This window comes from Cherax quadricarinatus, chromosome 24 (genome assembly GCF_038502225.1).
Source record: "Cherax quadricarinatus isolate ZL_2023a chromosome 24, ASM3850222v1, whole genome shotgun sequence".
NCBI lineage: Eukaryota > Metazoa > Arthropoda > Malacostraca > Decapoda > Parastacidae > Cherax > Cherax quadricarinatus.
In genome coordinates, this window is record NC_091315.1 from 27,978,877 (window position 1) to 28,006,376 (window position 27,500).

The 27,500-nt window shown below is 41.8% G+C and overlaps 1 protein-coding gene across 2 annotated transcripts in view; it reads right to left on the bottom strand.

Moving 5' to 3' along the window:
- LOC128690858 (protein turtle homolog A) overlaps positions 1–27,500 on the bottom strand; it is a 355,396-nt gene that overhangs the window by 31,507 nt on the left and 296,389 nt on the right. For both annotated transcript variants that reach the window (XM_070088297.1, XM_070088296.1), the window contains exons 8-13: positions 27,392–27,500; positions 26,402–26,561; positions 24,916–25,024; positions 23,552–23,739; positions 6,962–7,300; positions 4,199–4,435 (exon numbers count right to left, since the gene is read on the bottom strand). The exon at positions 27,392–27,500 is cut by the window's right edge and continues 22 nt beyond it. In XM_070088297.1, the coding sequence (XP_069944398.1) occupies positions 4,199–4,435; positions 6,962–7,300; positions 23,552–23,739; positions 24,916–25,024; positions 26,402–26,561; positions 27,392–27,500 (1,142 nt within the window). The remainder of the gene's footprint in view (positions 1–4,198; positions 4,436–6,961; positions 7,301–23,551; positions 23,740–24,915; positions 25,025–26,401; positions 26,562–27,391) is intronic.

The window sequence follows — 27,500 nt, forward strand, 5'->3', positions numbered from 1 at the left end:
TAAGAGTGTGAGACATAGTACTCACGGGACGTAAGAGTGTGAGACATAGTACTCACGGGACGTAAGAGTGTGATTCATAGTACTCACGGGACGTAAGAGTGTGAGACATAGTACTCACGGGATGTAAGAGTGTGAGACATAGTACTCACGGGACGTAAGAGTGTGAGTCATAATACTCACGGGACGTAAGAGTGTGATTCATAGTACTCACGGGATGTATGAGTGTGATTCATAGTACTCACAGGATGTAAGAGTGTGAGACATAGTACCCATAGAACGTAAGAGTGTGAGACATAGTACTCACAGGACGTAAGAGTGTGAGACATAGTACTCACGGGATGCAAGAGTGTGAGACATAGTACTCACAGGACGTAAGAGTGTGAGACATAGTACTCATAGGACGTAAGAGTGTGATTCATAGTACTCACGGGACGTAAGAGTGTTAGACATAGTACTCACGGGACGTAAGAGTGTTAGACATAGTACTCACGGGACGTAAGAGTGTTAGACATAGTACTCACGGGATGTAAGAGTGTGAGACATAGTACTCACGGGATGTAAGAGTGTGAGACATAGTACTCACGGGATGTAAGAGTGTGAGACATAGTACTCACAGCACGTAAGAGTGTGAGACATAGTACTCATAGGACGTAAGAGTGTGATTCATAGTACTCACGGGACGTAAGAGTGTTAGACATAATACTCACAGGACGTAAGAGTGTGATTCATAGTACTCACGGGATGTAAGAGTGTGAGACATAGTACTCACGGGATTCAAGAGTGTGAGACATAGTACTCACGGGACGTAAGAGTGCGAGACATAGTACTCATAGGACGTAAGAGTGTGAGACAGTACTCACGGGATGTAAGAGTGTGAGACATAGTGCTCACGGGATGTAAGTGTGAGACATAGTACTCACGGGACGTAAGAGTGTGAGACATAGTGCTCATAGGACGTAAGAGTGTGAGACATAGCACTCACAGGACGTAAGAGTGTGAGACATAATACTCACGGGACGTAAGAGTGTGATTCATAGTACTCACGGGACGTAAGAGTGTGAGACATAGTACTCACGGGACGTATGAGTGTGAGACATAGTACTCTTAGGACGTAAGAGTGTTAGACATAGTACTCACAGGACGCAAGAGTGTTAGACATAGTACTCACGGGACGTAAGAGTGTGATTCATAGTACTCACGGGATGTAAGAGTGTGAGACATAGTACTCACGGGATGTAAGAGTGTGATTCATAGTACTCACGGGATGTAAGAGTGTGAGACATAGTACTCACGGGATGTAAGAGTGTGAGACATAGTTCTCACGGGACGTAAGAGTGTGATTCATAGTACTCACGGGACGTAAGAGTGTGATTCATAGTACTCACGGGATGTAAGAGTGTGAGACATAGTACTCACGGGACGTAAGAGTGTGATTCATAGTACTCACGGGATGTAAGAGTGTGAGACATAGTACTCACGGGACGTAAGAGTGTGAGACATAGTACTCACGGGATGTAAGAGTGTGAGACATAGTACTCACGGGACGTAAGTGTGATTCATAGTACTCATGGGATGTAAGAGTGTGAGACATAGTACTCACGGGACGTAAGTGTGATTCATAGTACTCACGGGATGTAAGAGTGTGAGACATAGTACTCACGGGACGTAAGTGTGATTCATAGTACTCATGGGATGTAAGAGTGTGAGACATAGTACTCACGGGACGTAAGTGTGATTCATAGTACTCACGGGATGTAAGAGTGTGAGACATAACACTCACTGGACGTCGACCTTTGCTAAAAAAAAATGCTTCATTTACTGCCCTGAAAGTTATACAGAAAGCAAGCTACTGTGACTATCTAGCAATCTGCTATGTTCAAAGTTTTGACAGGTTAGCCTTGATAGAAAAGTGTTTTTTTCTAGTTCAGAGTTCTGCATGGTTGCTCTTACAGCATCCTCAGCGCTTGCCTCACGGCAGTAAGCGAGGATTCTCTGCGGTGATTTCTCTTGTTGATGAGTGAACGTGATCAAATGAAGTGACTGTTTTGTGACTTCTTAGTGGAAGGAGAATGGAAGTGACAGGAACGTTTCTTTAAGAGGGAAACAGTATGAGTACTCGGCAGAGAACCTTATGAGTATTCTCAATGTACAACATGTTTATTTCGTGTTTTTATTATATGTAACACATTTTTCACGTGTACGTATAAAGGACATACTACGCTTGTTTTACACGTGTATATAGTCAGCGGCCACTTCTAGAACTGGGTAGGGCCCACCTTTGCCTCTTCAAAAATCTGAATTCTTCGTGGCATGGATTCAACAAGGCGCTGGAAGCATTCATTAAGAGATTCTGATCAATGTTGACATGATCGCATCACTCAGTTGCTGCAGATCTGTCGGCTGCACATTCATGCTCCGAATCTCCCGTTCCACCATATTCCTGAAATTTATACCAAATTATGACCCTGACATCTGCAAGTCGCAACAGAAAACGCAATTCTTCAGACCAGGCAACGTTTTCCAATCTTCAACTATTCAGTTCTGGTGAGTCTGTGCCCACTGTAGCGCCTGTTTCTTGTTCTTACCTGAGAAGAATGGATCTCAATATTGTGTTTGCTGCTGCTGCTATAGCTCATCCACTTCAAGGTTAGAAGTGCTGTGCGTTCGGAGATTCTGAATACCACTGTTGTAACACTTATTATTCGAGTTACTGTCGTATTCCTGTTAGTTTCACTCAGTCTGTCCATTCTCCTCTGATCTCTCTCATTACCAAGATTTTTCGCCACAGAACTGTGGCTCATTGGATGTTTTGTTTTTCACACCATTCTCTGTGAACTCTTGAGACTGTTGTGCGTAAAAAATTCAGATCAGCAGTTTCTGAGATACTGAAAACACCCTGTCTGGCACCAACAATCATTACACTGTCAAAGCCACTTAAACCACTTGTCTTCACCATTCTGATATTTGGTCAGAACAACAACTGAACCTCTCGACCATGTCTGCATGCTTTTAGGCATCGAGGTGCTGCCACGTGATTGGCTGATTAGATATTTGTATTAACAAGCAGGTATACAAGTATGCATATACAATGAATATACAATACATTTTACACGTATATTTAACACATACAACACCTTTTACAAATTAATTTCACCACACATTTGAAGGTATATCCTTCAAGGAAGTTCATCTATACACCGATACGTACATGCATTTCGGTGCATATATACCCAAAGATTACTTCAGTCCTTGTTCAGGGAGTAAAGTACATTCAAAACAGCATCCAATTTACCCAAAAGATTGGTACTAATGACCGTCAATATTTGAAGCACCTAAAGCCGAAAGCAGAAATCCAAGCATGGGAAAAAAGAATATTTTTGCATGTTAAACCTCAAAGAGCCCCAGAGAGCGGAGCTCCTGAGCATGTACCCTAACAGCTGCTTGACTTAAGCATGAGAGTATTACTGATTTATATTAGGAAATCCAGAGCTCACGAATTGTATATATTATGGTTACACATTGCATATGCAGTGTCGTAATCATGGAGAGAAACCTGTTGCGGAATATACATATTAATGGACATCATGCCGAGTTAATGTGCTCTGAGGGAATGAAGGGAATATATAAGTGGTATGTAATATATTGTTGGTGTACTGGGTGAGGTACTGTCCATGGGTTAGACACTTACTGTGGTTGATAAACCTATGGTAAGACACTGACCACATCTAAAACGTTGGTAATGAGCGCGACAGTGACAACGGTGAAGACACTGCCAGTGATGAAAGTACTTCCTCCCCCCCCCTCATCAAACTGAAATATTTTTCCCATATATGAAACAAAAAAAAACAAAAAAAGCTTTGATATGGACTTTCTCAAAAGCTGGAGCCGAAGATATTGGTTTAACTATTATTATAATAATTATTATTTACTATTTATTATATACTAGGAATAAGAAATCTTTACTAGCACTAATAGTGGTAGAATTACTAACAAAATATTAATTAAATGGACACAGATGCAACTAATGTGACATTTTATTATAGTAATGTTTCGCTTTCCAGGAGCTTTATCACGCGTGACGAAGCTCCTGGAGAGAGAAACGTTGCCGCAGTAAAACGTCACATTAGCTGCATCTGTGTCCATTTACCTAACACCTTCACTGGCATCCTAGAAATGGTTTTTGGTTGAGTTAACTCACCGTGGTTGACAGGGATGAGGTCTGGATTGTGTTCGTCAGCATCGATGGGATCTTCTTGATTCCTCACCTGAGAGGGACTGCCAGACCCCTTCTCATAGACCATCTTGACCTCGGGGCGAGGCAGGTGGCGACGTCGTGACCTCACCACTACCACCATCACCACACACGTCACCACCACTGAGGTCACCACAGCCACCACCACTCCCACAATCGGTGTCAGACCGACCATGCCCACACCTACACGGCAAGACCCAGATTTATAAGAGCATAAGAACATAAGAAAGAAGGAACTCTGCAGTTGGCCTACTGACCCATGCCAAGCAGGCCCATGTCCCCCCCATCCCGGATAAGCCTAATGACCCACCCAGTCTGGTTACCTCCACTCAAGGAAGGACCACGGCACCAGATCCAGCAGCACAAGCTAGTCAGGTCCAACTCACACCCACCCACACCCACTCATGTATTTATCTAACCTATTTTTAAAACTACACAACGTTTTAGCCTGAATAACTGTACTCGGGAATTTGTTCCGCTCATCCACAACTCTATTACCAAACCAGTGCTTTCATATATCCTTCCTGAATCTTAATTTTTCCAACTTGAAACCATTGCTGCGAGTCCTGTCTTGGCTGGAAATTTTCAGCACGCTATTTACATCCCTTTATTTATTCCTGTTTTCCATTTATACACCTCGATCATATCCCCCCTAATTCTACGCCTTTCGAGAGAGTGCAGATTCAGGGCCCTCAGTCTATCCTCATAGGGAAGATTTCTGATACATGGGATCAACTTTGTCATCCTCCTCTGTACGTTTGCCAGAGCATTTATATCCATTCTGTAATACGGTGACCAGAACTGAGCAGTATAGTCTAAATGAGACCTAACCAAGGATATATAGAGTTGAAGAGCAACCTGAGGACTTCTATTATTTATACTTCTAGATACGAAGCCAAGAATTCTGTTAGCTTTATTGCGAACACTAATGCACTGTTGTCTTGGTCAGAAAGTTGTGTTACCCTCTAATGTACAAGTACAGGTATGTTAACACTGACAGATTGAGGAAATAAGACACACAGCCACAGTGTATTTAATGGTTCAACTCAAGGGTCATTTGAGCTGTGATGTCAACACGGTTCTGGGAAGACAGTGGTTAATTTAATGACAGTGGGACGTGGGAATAAAAATTAAAACTTTTGAGTATTTAAATTATTAAAACTCAGCTTCTGAGAGTCCCCGTTATACTTCATGTGAAGGACTGAGCCTCTGTGGCTCATTAACCACTGAGGAGTTATCGAGGCTCGATCCATCATCCACTAATCCAGAGATAGATACGCTAATTGACTGTACTCATCCAATTCACCCAGCTTAACAGAAAGGACTCTAGGAAGGGAGGGATTGGAATGAATTGGATAATGCTAATCGCACAAAAGTGCTAGACAGGATTAGAGGTGAGATTGGAAGGAAGGAGAATGAATGATGGGAATGTATTCAGACACTTGGAGTGTATGTATCAGTATATGGGTCAAAGAAATACGAAGTAAATCACAGAAAAAAATATAAAGACAAGAAAGTTGCAAGAGTTTTGAAGAATCTTTGGAAAGTAAGAAGTTTGTCAGCGGATGTTAAAATCTGATAATGGTGGCCACGCTTATGTATAGATGTGAAGCATGGGAATAGGAATGTATATGAGTGGGTCAGAGAACTGACAAGTTGATAAAGTAGACACATATTTTCTTCACCATTCTCCTTTGTATGGACTGATGAAGCCACTGTGTGGCGAAACGTTTCCTCAAGAAAGATACCCAAGTGTTGCACATGTGTCTAATTTATTGGGTATAGGAATGTTGCAGCTGGGAGGAAGCTGGAGGCAGAGTTGTCCTGTGAATATTATGTAGATGATAATGAGGGAAAAAAGTATAATGCAGCGGTATGAAAGGTCTAATTAAAGGAGAGGAAGAGAGGTTGACGGGATTATTAATATGATTTTAAAACACTGTTACCGGCATTCTCAAAGTAATTTATATAACTTATTTAATTTGTTTTACCCGAGCATGATCTTCTAAAAATTATATTAAAGCCAAATTTCACGTCTCAAAAGTTTTTTTTTTCTTTTATGAAGTATAAGTAGTTGATCCCAGTAGTTGTCTCAGTACCTCGGTGAGACGAAGTGATACCTTAGATCTTGCCTTACTGTGTGTGTGTGTGTGTGTGTGTGTGTGTGTGTGTGTGTGTGTGTGTGTGTGTGTGTGTGTGTGTGTGTGTGTGTGTGTGTGTGTGTGTGTGTATGTGTGTGTGTGTGTGTGTGTGTGTGTGTGTGTGTGGGTGTGTGTGTGTGTGTGTGTGTGTGTGTGTGTGTGTGTGTGTGTGTGTGTGGGTGTGTGTGTGTGTGTGTGTGTGTGTGTATGTGTGTGTGTGTGTGTGTGTGTGTGTGTGTGTGTGTCAGGATCAGTAGGCTCAGATAAAACATTAAAATTTGCACATAATTCTATCCCAAACTTCGTGAATAAGTTATGGTTTATTCACTACATGATAATGGTAAATACATAAAAAAATACCACTTATCTATTGTATTAATTTTACAGCTAGACTTGATCTAGCTACAAAATCTTACTATTTCGTATTTTCTAACATGTGTGCTTAATAATAACAGTAATACTAAACTTTTCTAGTTTACAAGTTATTTTGCTTCTAGCTCAACAGCCTATACACACCTTGTTAATTAGAAGGAAAAGTATAATCTACAAAAATACATTTGCACTCTACCTGGGCTAGTACGTTTCTCTGCCACGTCCTTAAGGGTGAATATAGCCAGCCTAACTGGCTCACTTTGACCCTTCTTGTTGACACCCAGGATGGTGAGCACGTACTCCGTGCCCGGCTGCAGCCCCGTCAGGCTGAACTCCGGCCGCGGGGAGGTGGAAGTGTTGGCTAGCACCCGCGGGGCCTTCTTGCTGTGGTGGGCGTCGGTGTGAGCGCGGGCGTGACTGACGGAGAGTGTGAACGTCTGTGTCAGGCCGCCATCCCAGCCGGCCTGACACCGGATCCCTACTCCGCTGGAGCTGATGTTTTCCACGGTGCAGTTGCTGACAGGGTCAGGCGGGGCTGTGGGCAAGCCAGCACACTCATACTAAGAGGTTAGGTAACTCATAAGTGAGACAGAGTGAGTGAATACATTAGTGTCTCTGGGGTAGGTAGGTGATAATTGAGTCAAGGGGTGAGTGAGGACACCGGTGAGTCAGTGTGTAAACAGTCTTATGCCAAGACTTTGGATAAGTTTGGCAGATGAATGATGGATAGTGGAGAAATCTTAACTTAGAGGCCTTGAGATGAGACATGCGGAAGAGAGAGAAAACTGCAAATAAAAAAAAAAACAAGGAAAAACCGACTAGTCAGCGCAGAGTATTAACTAAACACTCGTACCAGAGGGAACAAATACAAAAGTAACAAAGACATTCAAAATATAGGAAAAAAACAATAAAAAAATTTTTTTTTTGCACAAGCATAATTAAAATCAAAATCTTGTACCAGTATTGACCATCTACGTACAAAAGGAAGTACATAAGGAACGGACAGGATTCGAAAGAACAGTCTGACTGCATGTTTGGCAATCCATCTACTAACTAGAGTAAAAGATGCAGATAATTTAAGTTAGGTTAGGTAAGATTTGTCAGGAAACAGGACAAGTGTTCCCTGACGTGGGTCTTAGTCTTATGATGACCCACTGTTGGAGCTTTAGATTGTCTGACCGAAGCCTTCCCCTGGTTACCGGTCCATCTCCTTTAAGAATTATAATTGTTATTATAATCATTTTTGATATTCAGTTAATTTGTTCGTGAACTTGGCCCGACTTACGAATTATATTTCTGATGACACAAAATTCTTCTGACTTCGACAAAACTCTTAACAATATACCAGTGTTCTGTACGTCAGAATCTAATTTTTGGAAATCTATAATTTTAATAAATTCGACGGCAAAATCTAAAATCTCATAAAATTTACAAAATTCAACTGATATGGTAGAAAACCAGTGTCTGGGTTGAGTATAATCACACAACATGGAGTCTGTAGTAGGAGTCCTTGTCCACAACACTTGTCGCTTGTATCTGTCATCCTGCACAGCTCACCTCTGCACCAGACACAGCAAAGTCATGACAAAAAAAATCTTCAGGCCAGACATACCAACATCAAAGACACTTTCAGAGAAAATTTAAGAAAGCCTATTACCAGTTTTATGAAAAGTCGTGATTTTCGCAAGCCAGACCAACGAAGTTTCTGAGCAGGTAAATGAGCTACCTCGTATCTGTTAAACAACTACGACAATATGACCGATATATGCAAAGAAAAATATAAGGCAGATGTTATGTACACAGATTTTGCATGTGTGTTTACCAGATGTGACCAAGGAGTTGTAGCGTGTATATTAAAGTCAAAAAGAACTTCAACTTAGGAAGAAAAGTGGACACTCAATTTCTGACACAGTCACATACTAAAACTAAAACAAACTGCAAATGCTCTCAGTCAAAGGCTCATTACAACAAAGTAGAGTCCTGTCACTTTCACAATTATTCATCCTCAAAACTGACTCAGACAAAAACACTAATCCTATTTTCGTGTCTTCTTCCTCTTCAAACTTTTCTAAAATAAGCATGAAATTTGATAGTAATTTTCAAAGCACTTATAACTTTCTCGCACTGTGCTCACACGATCTTTCCATGCAAGTTAAATATCATATCTAAAAAAATATCCAAGATTATAAACTTGCACACACAACAGTAAAACATCCAAACTACTACTGGGACTCTCATTGTATATCCTTGAAATTCTATACATAAAAAAAAATGCTCGAGGACTGCGTGTCTCACTGACATAATAAAATAACTTACTGTAATAAGAGATGAAAAGTATGAGAATTTTTTGCGTAACAAGGTTATGAAGGATGTAAACAAACCAAGGTACGGATAGGACTTGAACTCGCGGCAAGTGAGTTGTAAAACTTGAGTTCATACTTCACCCGTACCCTGGTTTGTTTACAGTCATGTTATTACCATCTCGTGAGTCATTATGAAGGATGTGGTGGATCAAATAGCCTTTATATACACTATATATATATATGTATATATATATATATATATATATATATATATATATATCTATATATATATATATATATTTATATATATATATATATATATATATATATATATATATATATATATATATATGCAAAACAACCACTCTGAAAGAATAGAGAAATTCCTTGATAATGTGAGTAGTCACGAAAACGCTTGGAATTTCTCTATTCTTTCAGAGTGGTTGTTTTGCATATTCTGAAATCACCTGTTTACTGTGATCTTATTGCATATATATATACATATATATATATATATATATATATATACATATATATATATATATATATATATATATATATATATATATATATATATATATATATATATATATACATATATATATATATATATATATATATATATACATATAATCTTTATTCCTTTCAACGTACCAGCCGTATCCCACCGAGGCGGGATCGCCCAAAAGGAAAAACGAAAGTTTCTCCTTTTAAATTTAGTAACATATACAGGAGAAGGGGTTACTAGCCTTTTGGTCCCGGCATTTTAGTCGCCTCTTACGACACGCATGGCTTACGAAGGAAGAATTCTGTTCCACTTCCACTGTCACATAACAAACAGTACTGTCACACAACAAACAGTACTGTCACACAACAAACATTACTGTCACACAAACAGTACTGTCACACAAACAGTACTGTCACACAATAAGCAGTACTGTCACACAAACAGTACTGTCACACAAACAGTACTGTCACACAACAAACAGTGGTGCCACACAACAAACAGTACTGTCACACAACAAACAGTGGTGCCACACAACAAACAGTACTGTCACACAACAAACAGTACTGTCACACAACAAACAGTACTGTCACACAACAAACAGTACTGTCACACAACAAACAGTACTGTCACACAACAAACAGTACTGTCACACAACAAACAGTACTGTCACACAACAAACAGTACTGTCACACAACAAACAGTACTGTCACACAACAAACAGTACTGTCACACAACAAACAGTACTGTCACACAACAAACAGTGGTGCCACACAACAAACAGTACTGTCACACAACAAACAGTACTGTCACACAACAAACAGTACTGTCACACAACAAACAGTACTGTCACACAACAAACAGTACTGTCACACAACAAACAGTACTGTCACACAACAAACAGTACTGTCACACAACAAACAGTACTGTCACACAACAAACAGTACTGTCACACAACAAACAGTACTGTCACACAACAAACAGTACTGTCACACAACAAACAGTGGTGCCACACAACAAACAGTACTGTCACACAACAAACAGTACTGTCACACAACAAACAGTGGTGCCACACAACAAACAGTACTGTCACACAACAAACAGTACTGTCACACAACAAACAGTACTGTCACACAACAAACAGTACTGTCACACAACAAACAGTGGTGCCACACAACAAACAGTACTGTCACACAACAAACAGTACTGTCACTCAACAAACAGTTGTGTCACACAACAAACAGTACTGTCACACAACAAACAGTACTGTCACACAACAAACAGTACTGTCACACAACAAACAGTGCACAACAAACAGTATTGTCACAACAAACAGTACTGTCACACAAAAACAGTACTGTCACACAACAAACAGTACTGTCACACAAAAACAGTACTGTCACACAACAAACAGTACTGTCACACAAAAACAGTACTGTCACACAACAAACAGTACTGTCACACAAAAACAGTACTGTCACACAACAAACAGTACAGTCACACAACAAACAGTACTGTCACACAACAAACAGTAGTGTCACACAACAAACAGTACTGTCACACAACAAACAGTACTGTCACACAACAAACAGTACTGTCACACAACAAACAGTACTGCCACACAACAAACAGTACTGTCACACAACAAACAGTACTGTCACACACCAAACAGTACACAACAACACAACAAACAGTACTGTCACACAACAAACAGTACTGTCACACAACAAACAGTACTGTCACACAACAAACAGTACTGTCACACAACAAACAGTACTGTCACACAACAAACAGTACTGTCACACAACAAACAGTACTGTCACACAACAAACAGTACTGTCACACAACAAACAGTGGTGCCACACAACAAACAGTGGTGCCACACAACAAACAGTACTGTCACACAACAAACAGTACTGTCACACAACAAACAGTACTGTCACACAACAAACAGTGCTGTCACACAACAAACAGTACTGTCACACAACAAACAGTACTGTCACACAACAAACAGTACTGTCACACAACAAACAGTACTGTCACACAACAAACAGTGCTGTCACACAACAAACAGTACTGTCACACAACAAACAGTACTGTCACACAACAAACAGTACTGTCACACAACAAACAGTACTGTCACACAACAAACAGTACTGTCACACAACAAACAGTGCTGTCACACAACAAACAGTACTGTCACACAACAAACAGTACTGTCACACAACAAACAGTACTGTCACACAACAAACAGTACTGTCACACAACAAACAGTACTGTCACACAACAAACAGTACTGTCTGTCACACAACAAACAGTACTGTCACACAACAAACAGTACTGTCACACAACAAACAGTACTGTCACACAACAAACAGTACTGTCACACAACAAACAGTACTGTCACACAACAAACAGTACTGTCACACAACAAACAGTACTGTCACACAACAAACAGTACTGTCACACAACAAACAGTACTGTCACACAACAAACAGTACTGTCACACAACAAACAGTACTGTCACACAACAAACAGTACTGTCACACAACAAACAGTACTGTCACACAACAAACAGTACTGTCACACAACAAACAGTACTGTCACACAACAAACAGTACTGTCACACAACAAACAGTACTGTCACACAACAAACAGTACTGTCACACAACAAACAGTACTGTCACACAACAAACAGTACTGTCACACAACAAACAGTACTGTCACACAACAAACAGTACTGTCACACAACAAACAGTACTGTCACACAACATACAGGAATGTCACACAACAAACAGTACTGTCACACAACAAACAGTACTACTGTCACACAACAAACAGTACTGTACTGTCACACAACAAACAGTACTGTCACACAACAAACAGTACTGTCACACAACAAACAGTACTGTCACACAACAAACAGTACTGTCACACAACAAACAGTACTGTCACACAACAAACAGTACTGTCACACAACAAACAGTACTGTCACACAACAAACAGTACTGTCACACAACAAACAGTACTGTCACACAACAAACAGTACTGTCACACAACAAACAGTACTGTCACACAACAAACAGTACTGTCACACAACAAACAGTACTGTCACACAACAAACAGTACTGTCACACAACAAACAGTACTGTCACACAACAAACAGTACTGTCACACAACAAACAGTACTGTCACACAACAAACAGTACTGTCACACAACAAACAGTACTGTCACACAACAAACAGTACTGTCACACAACAAACAGTACTGTCACACAACAAACAGTACTGTCACACAACAAACAGTACTGTCACACAACAAACAGTACTGTCACACAACAAACAGTACTGTCACACAACAAACAGTACTGTCACACAACAAACAGTACTGTCACACAACAAACAGTACTGTCACACAACAAACAGTACTGTCACACAACAAACAGTACTGTCACACAACAAACAGTACTGTCACACAACAAACAGTACTGTCACACAACAAACAGTACTGTCACACAACAAACAGTACTGTCACACAACAAACAGTACTGTCACACAACAAACAGTACTGTCACACAACAAACAGTACTGTCACACAACAAACAGTACTGTCACACAACAAACAGTACTGTCACACAACAAACAGTACTGTCACACAACAAACAGTACTGTCACACAACAAACAGTACTGTCACACAACAAACAGTACTGTCACACAACAAACAGTACTGTCACACAACAAACAGTACTGTCACACAACAAACAGTACTGTCACACAACAAACAGTACTGTCACACAACAAACAGTACTGTCACACAACAAACAGTACTGTCACACAACAAACAGTACTGTCACACAACAAACAGTACTGTCACACAACAAACAGTACTGTCACACAACAAACAGTACTGTCACACAACAAACAGTACTGTCACACAACAAACAGTACTGTCACACAACAAACAGTACTGTCACACAACAAACAGTACTGTCACACAACAAACAGTACTGTCACACAACAAACAGTACTGTCACACAACAAACAGTAGTGTCACACAACAAACAGTACTGTCACACAACAAACAGTACTGTCACACAACAAACAGTACTGTCACACAACAAACAGTACTGTCACACAACAAACAGTACTGTCACACAACAAACAGTACTGTCACACAACAAACAGTACTGTCACACAACAAACAGTACTGTCACACAACAAACAGTACTGTCACACAACAAACAGTACTGTCACACAACAAACAGTACTGTCACACAACAAACAGTACTGTCACACAACAAACAGTACTGTCACACAACAAACAGTACTGTACTGTCACACAACAAACAGTACTGTCACACAACAAACAGTACTGTCACACAACAAACAGTACTGTCACACAACAAACAGTACTGTCACACAACAAACAGTACTGTCACACAACAAACAGTACTGTCACACAACAAACAGTACTGTCACACAACAAACAGTAGTGTCACACAACAAACAGTACTGTCACACAACAAACAGTACTGTCACACAACAAACAGTACTGTCACACAACAAACAGTACTGTCACACAACAAACAGTACTGTCACACAACAAACAGTACTGTCACACAACAAACAGTACTGTCACACAACAAACAGTACTGTCACACAACAAACAGTACTGTCACACAACAAACAGTACTGTCACACAACAAACAGTACTGTCACACAACAAACAGTACTGTCACACAACAAACAGTACTGTCACACAACAAACAGTACTGTCACACAACAAACAGTACTGTCACACAACAAACAGTACTGTCACACAACAAACAGTACTGTCACACAACAAACAGTACTGTCACACAACAAACAGTACTGTCACACAACAAACAGTATTGTCACACAACAAACAGTACTGTCACACAACAAACAGTACTGTCACACAACAAACAGTACTGTCACACAACAAACAGTACTGTCACACAACAAACAGTACTGTCACACAACAAACAGTACTGTCACACAACAAACAGTACTGTCACACAACAAACAGTACTGTCACACAACAAACAGTACTGTCACACAACAAACAGTACTGTCACACAACAAACAGTACTGTCACACAACAAACAGTACTGTCACACAACAAACAGTACTGTCACACAACAAACAGTACTGTCACACAACAAACAGTACTGTCACATAACAAACAGTACTGTCACACAACAAACAGTACTGTCACACAACAAACAGTACTGTCACACAACAAACAGTACTGTCACACAACAAACAGTACTGTCACACAACAAACAGTACTGTCACACAACAAACAGTACTGTCACACAACAAACAGTACTGTCACACAACAAACAGTACTGTCACACAACAAACAGTACTGTCACACAACAAACAGTACTGTCACACAACAAACAGTACTGTCACACAACAAACAGTACTGTCACACAACAAACAGTACTGTCACACAACAAACAGTACTGTCACACAACAAACAGTACTGTCACACAACAAACAGTACTGTCACACAACAAACAGTACTGTCACACAACAAACAGTACTGTCACACAACAAACAGTACTGTCACACAACAAACAGTACTGTCACACAACAAACAGTACTGTCACACAAGGAACATGAGAAAAAGGAAATATATTAGAGTTTGGTTGATAGTCGCCTTGTTGTCTTATGCAGGAGATTTAAATAATGATAATCAGCTTATGGTAATGTACAAGGTATTTTAAACACCTAATGTAAGCAATGTGTGTGTGTGTGTGTGTGTGTGCGTGTGTGTGTGTGTGTGTGTGTGTGTGTGTGTGTGTGTGTGTGTGTGTGTGTGTGTGTGTGTGTGTGTGTGTGTGTGTGTGTGTGTATGTGTGTGTGTCTTCATGTTTTCACCTGTTTGTGGTTGCAAGGGTTGAGTCCTATCTCTTGGCCCCACCTTTCAGCTTACCGCTTGCCAGATTCATTCTCTTCTATCCTCGTGAGCATTGTCTTACCTACGCCTGACACTGTGTATGGAGGCTGCCTCCACACTGAGCCTAACTCAGCACTTCTTCCTCGAAGTCATTCCACTTCCTGACCACCCTCAGACTGAGGCACTTCCAGACCATCCTCAGACTGAGGCACTTCCAGACCATCCTCAGACTGAGGCACTTCCAGACCATCCTCAGACTGAGGCACTTCCAGACGATCCTCAGACTGAGGCACTTCCTGACCACCCTCAGACTGAAGTACTTCCTGACCACCCTCAGACTGAAGTACTTCCTGACCACCCTCAGACTGAGGCACTTCCTGACCACCCTCAGACTGAGGCATTTCCTGACCACCCTCAGACTAAGGCACTTCCTGAACTTCCTGACCACTTCGGACTGAAGTACTTCCCGACCACCCTCAGTGGAAATATAAACACATATGCAGTATAATGTGATCCTTTATTGACTACGTTTCGCCCACACAGTGGGCTTTTTCAAGTCACAAACAGAACTGTTTGTGACTTGAAAAAGCCCACTGTGTGGGCGAAACGTAGTCAATAAAGGATCACATTATACTGCATATGTGTTTATATTTCCATTGTGTCGGTATTTTATACCATTTATTTACGACCACCCTCAGACTGAGGCACTTTCTGATCGCCCTCAGACTGATGCACTTCCTGACCACTTCGGACTGAAGTACTTCCTGACCACCCTCAGACTGAGGCACTTCCTGACCACCCTCAGACTGAAGGCACTTCCTGACATCCCAGTGAATCATGTACAACAGCCAAATGAGCCCCCGAGTACATGTTGCCTGCCTCTCAAAAACCTATCAATGTCTACTCTATCAATTCCTCCGAGTATTTTGCATGTTATCAAGTCTCCCCTGGTTCTCTCTCTTCCAGTGACGTCAGGTTCAATTCTATTAGCCTTCCCTTGTGGGTCATACCAATTTACACTAAACGTAGCTGCGTTGCATACCTTTGTGTGTGTGTGTGTGTGTGTGTGTGTGTGTGTGTGTGTGTGTGTGTGTGTGTGTGTGTGTGTGTGTGTGTGTGTGTGTGTGTGTGTGTGTGTGTGTGTGTGTGTGTATGTGTGTGTGTGTGTGTGTGTGTATGTGTGTGTGTGTATGTGTGTGCGTGTGTGTATGTGTGTGTGTGTGTGTGTGTGTGTGTGTGTGTGTGTGTGTGTGTGTGTGTGTGTGTGTGTGTGTGGGTATGTGTGTGTGTGTATGTGTGTGCGTGTGTGTATGTGTGTGTGTGTACTCACCTATTTGTACTCACCTATTTGTGGTTGCAGGGGTCGAGTCACAGCTCCTGGCCCCGCCTCTTCGCTGATTGCTACTAGGTCCTCTCTCTCCCTGCCCCATGAGCTCTATCATACCTCGCCTTAAAACTATGTGTGTGAGTGTATGGGTGTGTGTGTGTGTGTATGTATGTATGTGTGTGTGTGTGTGTACTCACCTAGTTGTACTCACCTAGTTGAGGTTGAAGGGGTTGAGTCCGAGCTCCTGGCCCCGCCTCTTCACTGATCGCTACTAGGTCACTCTCCCTGAACCGTGAGCTTTATCATACCTCTGCTTAAAGCTATGTATGGATCCTGCCTCCACTACATCGCTTCCCAAACTGTTCCACTTACTGACTACTCTGTGGCTGAAGAAATACTTCCTAACATCCCTGTGATTCATCTGTGTCTTCAACTTCCAACTGCGTCCCCTTGTTACTGCGTCCAATCTCTGGAACATCCTGTCTTTGTCCACCTTGTCAATTCCTCTCAGTATTTTGTACGTCGTTATCATGTCCCCCTATCTCTCCTGTCCTCCAGTGTCGTCAGGTTGATTTCCCTTAACCTTTCCTCGTAGGACATACCTCTTAGCTCTGGGACTAGTCTTGTTGCAAACCTTTGCACTTTCTCTAGTTTCTTTACGTGCTTGGCTAGGTGTGGGTTCCAAACTGGTGCCGCATACTCCAATATGGGCCTAACGTACACGGTGTACAGGGTCCTGAACGATTCCTTATTAAGATGTCGGAATGCTGTTCTGAGGTTTGCTAGGCGCCCATATGCTGCAGCAGTTATTTGGTTGATGTGCGCTTCAGGAGATGTGCCTGGTGTTATACTCACCCCAAGATCTTTTTCCTTGAGTGAGGTTTGTAGTCTCTGGCCCCCTAGACTGTACTCCGTCTTCGGTCTTCTTTGCCCTTCCCCAATCTTCATGATTTTGCACTTGGTGGGATTGAACTCCAGGAGCCAATTGCTGGACCAGGTCTGCAGCCTGTCAAGATCCCTTTGTAGTTCTGCCTGGTATTCTTCTCATCAACTTCACGTCATCTGCAAACAGGGACACCTCAGAGTCTATTCCTTCAGTCATGTCGTTCACAAATTCCAGAAACAGCACTGGTCCTAGGACTGACCCCTGTGGGACCCCGCTGGTCACAGGTGCCCACTCTGACACCTCACCACGTACCATGACTCGCTGCTGTCTTCCTGACAAGTATTCCCTGATCCATTGTAGTGCCTTCCCTGTTATCCCTGCTTGGTCCTCCAGTTTTTGCACCAATCTCTTGTGTGGAACTGTGTCAAACGCCTTCTTGCAGTCCAAGAATATGCAATCCACCCACCCCTCTCTCTCTTGTCTTACTGCTGTCACCGTGTCATAGAACTCCAGTACGTTTGTGACACAGGATTTCCCGTCCCTGAAACCATGTTGGCTGCTGTTGATGAGATCATTCCTTTCTAGGTGTTCTACCACTCTTCTCCTGATAATCTTCTCCATGATTTTGCATACTATACATGTCAGTGACACTGATCTGTAGTTTAGTGCTTCATGTCTGTCTCCCTTATTAAATATTGGGACTACATTTGCTGTCTTCCATGCCTCAGGCAATCTCCCTGTTCCGATAGATGTATTGAATATTGTTGTTACGGGTACACATAGCGCCTCTGCTCCCTCTCTCAGGACCCATGGGGAGATGTTATCTGGCCCCATTGCCTTTGAGGTATCTAGCTCACTCATAAGCCTCTTCACTTCTTCCTCGGTTGTGTGCACTGTGTCCAGCACTTGGTGATGTGCCTCACCTCTCCGTCTTTCTGGAGCCCCTTCTGTCTCCTCTGTGAACACTTCTTTGAATCTCTTGTTGAGTTCCTCACATACTTCACGGTCATTTCTTGTTGTCTCTCCTCCTTTCTTCCTTAGCTTGATTACCTGGTCCTTGACTGTTGTTTTCCTCCTGATGTGGCTGTATAACAGTTTCGGGTCAGATTTGGCTTTCGCTGCTAAGTCGTTTTCATATTGTCTTTGGGCCTCCCTTCTTATCTGTGCACATTCGTTTCTGGCTCTACGACTGCTCTCCTTATTCTCCTGGGTCCTTTGCCTTCTATATTTCTTCCATTCCATAGCACACTTGGTTTTTGCCTCCCTGCACCTTTGGGTGAACCATGGGCTCATCCTGGCTTTTTCATTATTCCTGTTACCCTTGGATACAAACCTCTCCTCAGCCTCCTTGCATATTGTTGCTACATATTCCATCATCTCATTAACTGGCTTCCCTGCCAGTTCTCTGTCCCAGTGAACCTCGTTCAGGAAGTTCCTCATTCCCGTGTAGCCCCTTTTCTTGAAGTTTGGCTTCATTCGTCTTGGCCTTCCTGCTTCTCCCTCCACTTGTAGCTCTACTGTGTATTCGAAGCTTAAAACCACATGATCGTTGGCCCCCAAGGGGTCTTTCATATGTGATGTTCTCGATATCTGCACTACTCAAGGTGAATACTAAGTCCAGTCTTGCTGGTTCATCCTCTCCTCTCTCTCTTGTAGTGTCCCTTACGTGTTGGTACATGAAGTTTTCCAGTACCACCTCCATCATCTTAGCCCTCCACGTATCTTGGCCTCCATGTGGCTCCAAGTTCTCCCAAACTATCTCCTTGTGGTTAAGTCACCCATGATCAGGAGCTTTGCCCTGCATGCATGAGCTCTTCTGATGTGTGTGTGTGCGTGTGTGTATGTGTGTGTGTGTGTGTGTGTGTGTGTGTGTGTGTGTGTGTGTGTGTGTGTGTGTGTGTGTGTGTGTGTGTGTGTGTGTGTGTGTGTGTATGGGTGTGTGTGTGTGTGTGTGTGTGTGTGTGTGTGTGTGTGTGTGTTGTGTGTGTGTGTGTGTGTGTGTATGCGTGTGTGTGTGTGTGTGTATGCGTGTGTGTGTGTGTGTGTGTGTGTGTGTGTGTGTGTGTACTCAGCTAGTTGTGGTTGCAGGGATCGAGTCGCAGCTCCTGGCACCGACTCTTCACTGGTCGCTACTAGGTCACTCTTCCTGCTCCATGAGCTTTATCATACCTCTTCTTAAAGCTATGTATGGATCCAGCCTCCACTGCATCACTTCCCAGACTAATCCACTTATGGACAACTCTGTGACTGAAGAAATACTTCCTAACATCCCTGTGATTCATCTGAGTCTTCAACTTCCAACCGTGACCCCTTGTTGCTGTGTCCCATCTCCGGAGCATCCTGTTTCTGTCCACCTTGTCCTTTCCTCTCAGTTATCATATCCCCCCTATCTCTCCTGTCTTCCAGTGTCGTCAGGTCGATTTACCTTAACCTCTCCTCGTAGCTTCGGGACTAGTCTTGTTGCAAACCTTTGCACTTTCTCTAGTTTCGTTATGTGCTTGGCTTGGGTTCCAAACTGGTGCTGCATACTCCAATATGGGCCTAACGTACCCATATGCTCTAGCAGTTATTTGGTTGATGTGCGCCTCAGGAGGTGTGCCCGGTGTTATACTCGCCCCAAGATCCTTTTTCTTGAGTGAGGTTTGTAGTCTCTAGCCCCCCTAGTCTGTACTCCGTCTGCGATCTTCTTTGCCCTTCGCCAATCTTCATGACTTTGCACATTGTGGGGTTGATCTCCAGGAGCCATTTTCTGGACCATGCCTGCAGATTGTCCAGATCCCTTTGTAGTTCTGCCTGGTCCTCATCCAATTGAATTCTTCTCATCAATTTCACATCATCTGCAAACAGGGACACTTCGGAGACTATTCCTTCCGTCATGTGGTTCACAAATACCAGAAACAGCACTGGTCCTAAGACTGACCCCTGTGGCACCCCGCTCGTTACAGCCTCCCACTCTGATACCTCACCACGTACCATGACTCGCTGTTGTCTTCCTGACAGGTATTCCCTTATCCATTGTACTGTACTAGGTAAGTACAACTAGGTGAGTACAACTAAGAGAGTACAACTAGGAGAGAGCAACTAGGTGAGTACAACTTGGTGAGTACAACTAGGAGAGTACAACTATGAGAGTACAACTAGGTGACTACAACTAGGAGAGTACAAATAGGAGAGTACAACTAGGAAAGTACAACTATGAAAGTACAACCGGGAGAGTACAACTAGGAGAGTACAACTAGGTGAGTACAACTAGGTGAATACAACTAGGAGAGTACAACTAGGAGAGTACAACTAGGAGAGTACAACTAGGTGAATACAACTAGGAGAGTACAACTATGAGAGTACAACTAGGAGAGTACAACTAGGTGAATACAACTAGGAGAGTACAACTATGAGAGTACAACTAGGAGAGTACAACTAGACGAGTACAACTAGGTGAATACAACTAGGAAAGCACAACTAGGAGAGTACAACTAGGTGAGTACAACTGGGAGAGTACAACCATGTGAATACAACTAGGAGAGTACAACCATGTTAATGCATCTAGGAGAGTACAACCAGGTGAATACAACTACGAGAGTACAACTTAACAAGACACAATTCCTAGGAATTGTGAATTTGATTCAGCATTATTTTTTAGATGTAAATAAAATTCAAGAGACATACACGGCACTGGTGAGTTATATGTGGCACTGGTGATTTATATGTAGCACTGGTGAGTTATATGTGGCACTGGTGATTTATATGTGGCACTGGTGATTTATATGTAGCACTGGTGAGTTATATGTGGCACTGGTGATTTATATGTGGCACTGGTGATTTATATGTGGCACTGGTGATTTATATGTAGCACTGGTGATTTATATGTAGCACTGGTGATTTATATGTGGCACTGGTGATTTATATGTGGCACTGGTGATTTATATGTAGCACTGGTGATTTGTATGTGGCACTGGTGATTTATATGTGGCACTGGTGATTTATATGTAGCACTGGTGATTTGTATGTGGCACTGGTGATTTATATGTGGCACTGGTGATTTATATGTAGCACTGGTGATTTATATGTAGCACTGGTGATTTATGTGTGGCACTGGTGATTTACATGTGACACTAGCAATTTATATGTTGGAATATATACAAGACACATGGTGGCATGTACACATGTATATATTATATATATATATATATATATATATATATATATATATATATATATATATATATATATATATATATATATATATATATATATATATATATATGACCTGACCTGACGAGGTTGGGTGCCTTGGCTTAAGCCGGTCGGAGACTTGGACCTGCCTCGCATGGGCCAGTAGGCCTTCTGCAGGGTTCCTTCGTTCGTATGTTCTTATGTTCTTATATATATATATATATATATATATATATATATATATATATATATATATATATATATATATATATATATATATATACATATATATATATATATATATATATATATATATATATATATATATATATATATATATATATATGTATATATATATATATATATATATATATATATATATATATATATATATATATATATATATATATATATATATATATATATATATATATATATATATATATGTGATGAATGGTTTGAAAAACCGACAAGTTGAAGATTGAGACACTTATGCAGCATATGGGAATCTTTATTCAGGAAACGTTTCGCCACACAGTGGCTTCATCAGTCCAATACAAAGAGGAAGGCGTAAGGAGAGGAGGAGAATGAGGTAATCAGTCCCTCAACGTGGAGTCGATGTGTTCAGTCACATCGACTCCAGGTTGAGGGACTGATTACCTCATTCTCCTCCTCTCCTTACGCCTTCCTCTTTGTATTGGACTGATGAAGCCACTGTGTGGCGAAACGTTTCCTGAATAAAGATTCCCATATGCTGCATAAGTGTCTCAATCTTCAACTTGTCGGTTTTTCAAACCATTCATCACATATATATATATATATATATATATATATATATATATATATATATATATATATATATATATATATATATATATATATATATGTATATATATATATATATATATATGTGTGTGTGTGTGTGTGTGTGTGTGTGTGTGTGTGTGTGTGTGTGTGTGTGTGTGTGTGTGTGTGTGTGTGTGTGTGTGTGTATGTGTATACATAACACGCTCACTACTTTATACACTCATGTCACATTAACATTGTCAGGAAGGTGACATGCAATACTCTGGCAAACTTACAAAAACAGTATTAGCTAGAATGTGCGTGTCATGAAAGATGTGTATATCCCCCAGAGATATGTTTGACGGGAGGGTGGGGATCACCCACTGGTGTACATGATGATGAAAAGGTGTGGTATATTCACTGATGAGTAAGAGAAGAGAGTATGGTATACTCACGTATTACAGTATGTGTTATAATGAAGATTTAACGTGTATGTGTGCGTATTGTTTGGTATACTCATAGACGTGTGAAATAAGTAATACATTGTATATGTATGTATATATATATATATATATATATATATATATATATATATATATATATATATATATATATATATATATATATATATATATATATATATGATGAAGAATCTAAGTTATACTCAAAGAAACGTGTGATGAGGAATGTACTGCATACACACAGACGTGTGTGAAGAGGAAAGTATAGTATACTCACACGTGTGTGATAAAGAACGTATTTTATACTCACAGGCGTGTATGAAAAGGAAGGTATGGTATACACACAGACAAGTGTAATAAGGAACTTATGGTATGTTCACAGGCGTGTTTAATAAGAAACGTATGGTATACTCACAGGCATGTATGATATGGTAGATGCAGGGCTGGCTCTGTCTTGAGACGTCGTTGGTGGCCCAGCAGAGGAGAGAGCCGTAGTCGAGGTGAGTTCGAGGCGTGTAAGATACTTGACTGAGACCATCCCCCAGCACCCAGGTCCTGCTGCCCGGGATATCCATCACCTCCGAAGAGCTGTTGAACGCCCACCTGCCACACACACACACCAAAACAGATGTTTAGCGTCTCCCTCCCAAACACACACACACACACACACACAAACAAACATAGACGTTGACCCTCACCTCTGCTTAAACTACACAACCTTCAACGCCTCCACCTGCCAAACACAAAATGCTACCTGGAGAATACATGCACGCCCAGTCTACAAAGAAACACACCCACAAGCACCCACCTGTCACGCAACAAAAACACGCTAGGAGCCTTCACGTCTTTGGCGTAAAATATCAGCCAATGAGCACGGAAGAGGTAAAGAGGAACTTTTGCATTTAAGCAGGCAGGCTCTGAAGGGAATAAACTGTCTTAAGTGTAATATATGGAGTTTCGTTTTCTCTCAGGAGAGACTTTTATTCTGCACACTAAAGTAAATAGGCACAAATCCACCCAGGATGTATTTGTAAGCTCATTTGACAGTAATACGTTCCTGAAACCTGGTTCAGTAGAGACTCACTTGAGAAACGTTAGTTCCCAGAACTTGCTGCTGTGGAGACTCACCTCAGGATAGTAACTTGTTGCCTCTGCAGACTCACCTCAGGACAGTAACTTCCCAGAAACTTGTTGCCTGTGCAGACTCACCTCAAGACAGTAACTTCCCAGTAACTTGTTGCCTGTGCAGACTCACCTCAGGACAGTAAGTTCCCAGTAACTTGTTGCCTGTGCAGACTCACCTCAGGACAGTAACTTCCCAGTAACTTGTTGCCTGTGCAGACTCACCTCAGGACAGTAACTTCCCAGTAACTTGTTGCCTGTGCAGACTCACCTCAGGACAGTAACTTCCCAGTAACTTGCTGCCTGTGCAGACTCATCTCAGGACAGTAACTTCCCTGTAACTTGTTGCCTGTGCAGACTCACCTCAGGACAGTAACTTCCCAGTAACTTGCTGCCTGTGCAGACTCACCTCAGGACAGTAACTTCCCAGTAACTTGCTGTGTTTGGCGACACATATGATAGCAGCAACTTACATGTAACCTGTTACTCATTGTAATAGCCATCTGTGAGATGTTGCAGCTGTACCTGCAGACGGCGCTTTATGCCTGGGAAGACCTACCTGAAGGAGGTGGATTACTAATGACTTACTACATGCCTGGGAAGACCCTCCTGAAGGTTGTAGCTTACAAGGGGTTTACTGCATGTCTCAAGACCCACCTGAAGGCAGTGGGCTCAGGGTGAGCTTCGACGCTGCACGTTACGTTCAACTGCTCATTCTTCCCCGCACCATACACGACCTTCTGCCCCGTCCGACACGTCGGCGCAACTAGCAATGAAAAAAGAAACAATGAAGTTTTTAACTACGTCGTAAACCCTTCGCTGTAAACTCCTCGTTGCAAATTATTGGCTACAAACGGTTCCCTTTTATTAGCTGGGGTAAGTGACATTGAAGACTGTACATACTTAATGAGTTTTAACGTGAGACAGCGTGAATTATTGTTTTATAGATTACTAAACACACCTCGGCATGATATATAGGGTGTTTCAGATAAATGGACCCAATTTCAAAGTAGTATATATCATGATCGGGTCCATGATTTTGAAACACACTGTACTGTTATTTGTCACTCTTAACGCTGAGTGGAATTACAGCAAATTGTGTTCACACATACACACACATACACACACACACACACACACACACACACACACTCACTCTCTCATACACACACACACACACACACACATACACACACACACACATACGCGCGCACACACACACACACACACACACACACACACACACACACACACACACACACACACACACACACACACACACACACACACACACACACACACATACACACACACATACACACACACACACACACACACACACACACACACACACACACACACACACACACACACACACACACACACACACACACAAACACACACACACACACACACACACACACACACACACACAAACATCCACACACACATCCACACACACACACACACACACACACACACACACACACACACACACATGCACACACACCCACACACACGAACACACGCATGTGACACTTAGCTAGATATATGGCATCACTTAGTGTGATATATGACACTGCTAATACTAACACTTTCATATGTGGCCCTTATTGAAGACAAATGAATTGTCTGCTACAAATATTCCTAAAACAGTTATTCCCCATACTGGTCACAAACATTCCTCACAAAGAACACACTACTCACAAAGAACACACTGCTCACAAAGAACACACTGCTCACAAAGAACACAGACACTGCTGGCAAAGGGCATATATTCCTCGCACTGTACACATATTCCTCACACTGTACACATATTCCTCACACTAGACACATATTCCTCACACTGGACACATATTCCTCACACTGGACACATATTACTCACACTACACAGATATTTCTTACACTGGACACATATTCCTCACACTGGACTGGACACATACCTCACGCTGAAAACATTCATCAAACTAGACACAGCCTTTCCCAGATATTCATCCCACGAGACACACCGGACACAGACTTTCAACACGTAATACATAAACATTCTTCCTAGAGGACACATACATTCCTTACACAGACATTCCACAGCCCAACACAGAGCACTGGCGTCCGAGGGAGCATCATCACAGAGCACTCTACTCACACTTCACGCTGAGCTGAACGGCGTTGGAGTCGCCAGAGCCTTCGAGATTAGCGGCTGAGCAAGTGTATTCTCCTGACGAGTCTCGACTCACGCCTTGTAGGACCAGACTCTGATTGCTCTTAATTATTCCTGCAGACACGTTGTGGCTCAGCTCCTGGCCCTGGGGAACCAGGGATGAAAGAGAACACGTACTGTTTCTGATGAATGAGACATATGTGTAACAATTGACCCTTTCGGCACACTGTGATCCATACTACTACCACTATTACTTCTGCTACTGCTTCCACTACCAGCCTTACCACTGCAACTTCTTTTTCTTCCTCTCTTGGTCCCGTCCCTGCCCTCCCTCGCGTATATATACTGACTCCCTCACTCTTTCATGTTAGTGTGACTTTGTAAATGGTCCAAGTCGGATAGACACGTCGTCGTAAGCTTTTGTCTCCTATGTGCCAGCTATTTATGTTATGTAACAGCCTTTTTTTGTACTGAATACTGTTAACATAAAGGTAAAGGTGCCTAAACATTATCTCTTGCGTGTGCTATATTTGATTGCACAAAATTATAAGCCAAAATGGGCAGAAATAAATTGCTATACATCAATTTTCATCAACAATGATCAAGGACTCGTAGGCAAAGCAAAACCTTTATTATAATCATAATATAATATTATTAAAGCCTTTATTATGATCATAATTAAGGCTTAATAAAGGATTAATTATCTGAAAATGCTCCTTAAGTAATTGAGAATAAGTAAAGTATAATGAACATTCAGAGTTCAATAATAACCCACATGGAGACAAAAACTCAGAAGATTAACTGATGTGTATATTTGGATCCAAGTTTTGGATCCATGGGATCTGAGGTAGTCTCCCCCTTCCCTCGGTTCAAACACGATTGCCTCCCCATTTCCCGGGCAATGTACCACCCTTACGGGCTTAGCGCTTCCCTGTGAATGGTGGTGATGATGATGATGATGATGGTAATACTCACATTATGGAACCACTGCACCTTGTAGACTCTTGGGTTAGCCTGGATGCCGCACTCGAAGTACACATCGTCACCTTCTTTGATGTCTTCCATGTCCAGGTTGAGACCGGCC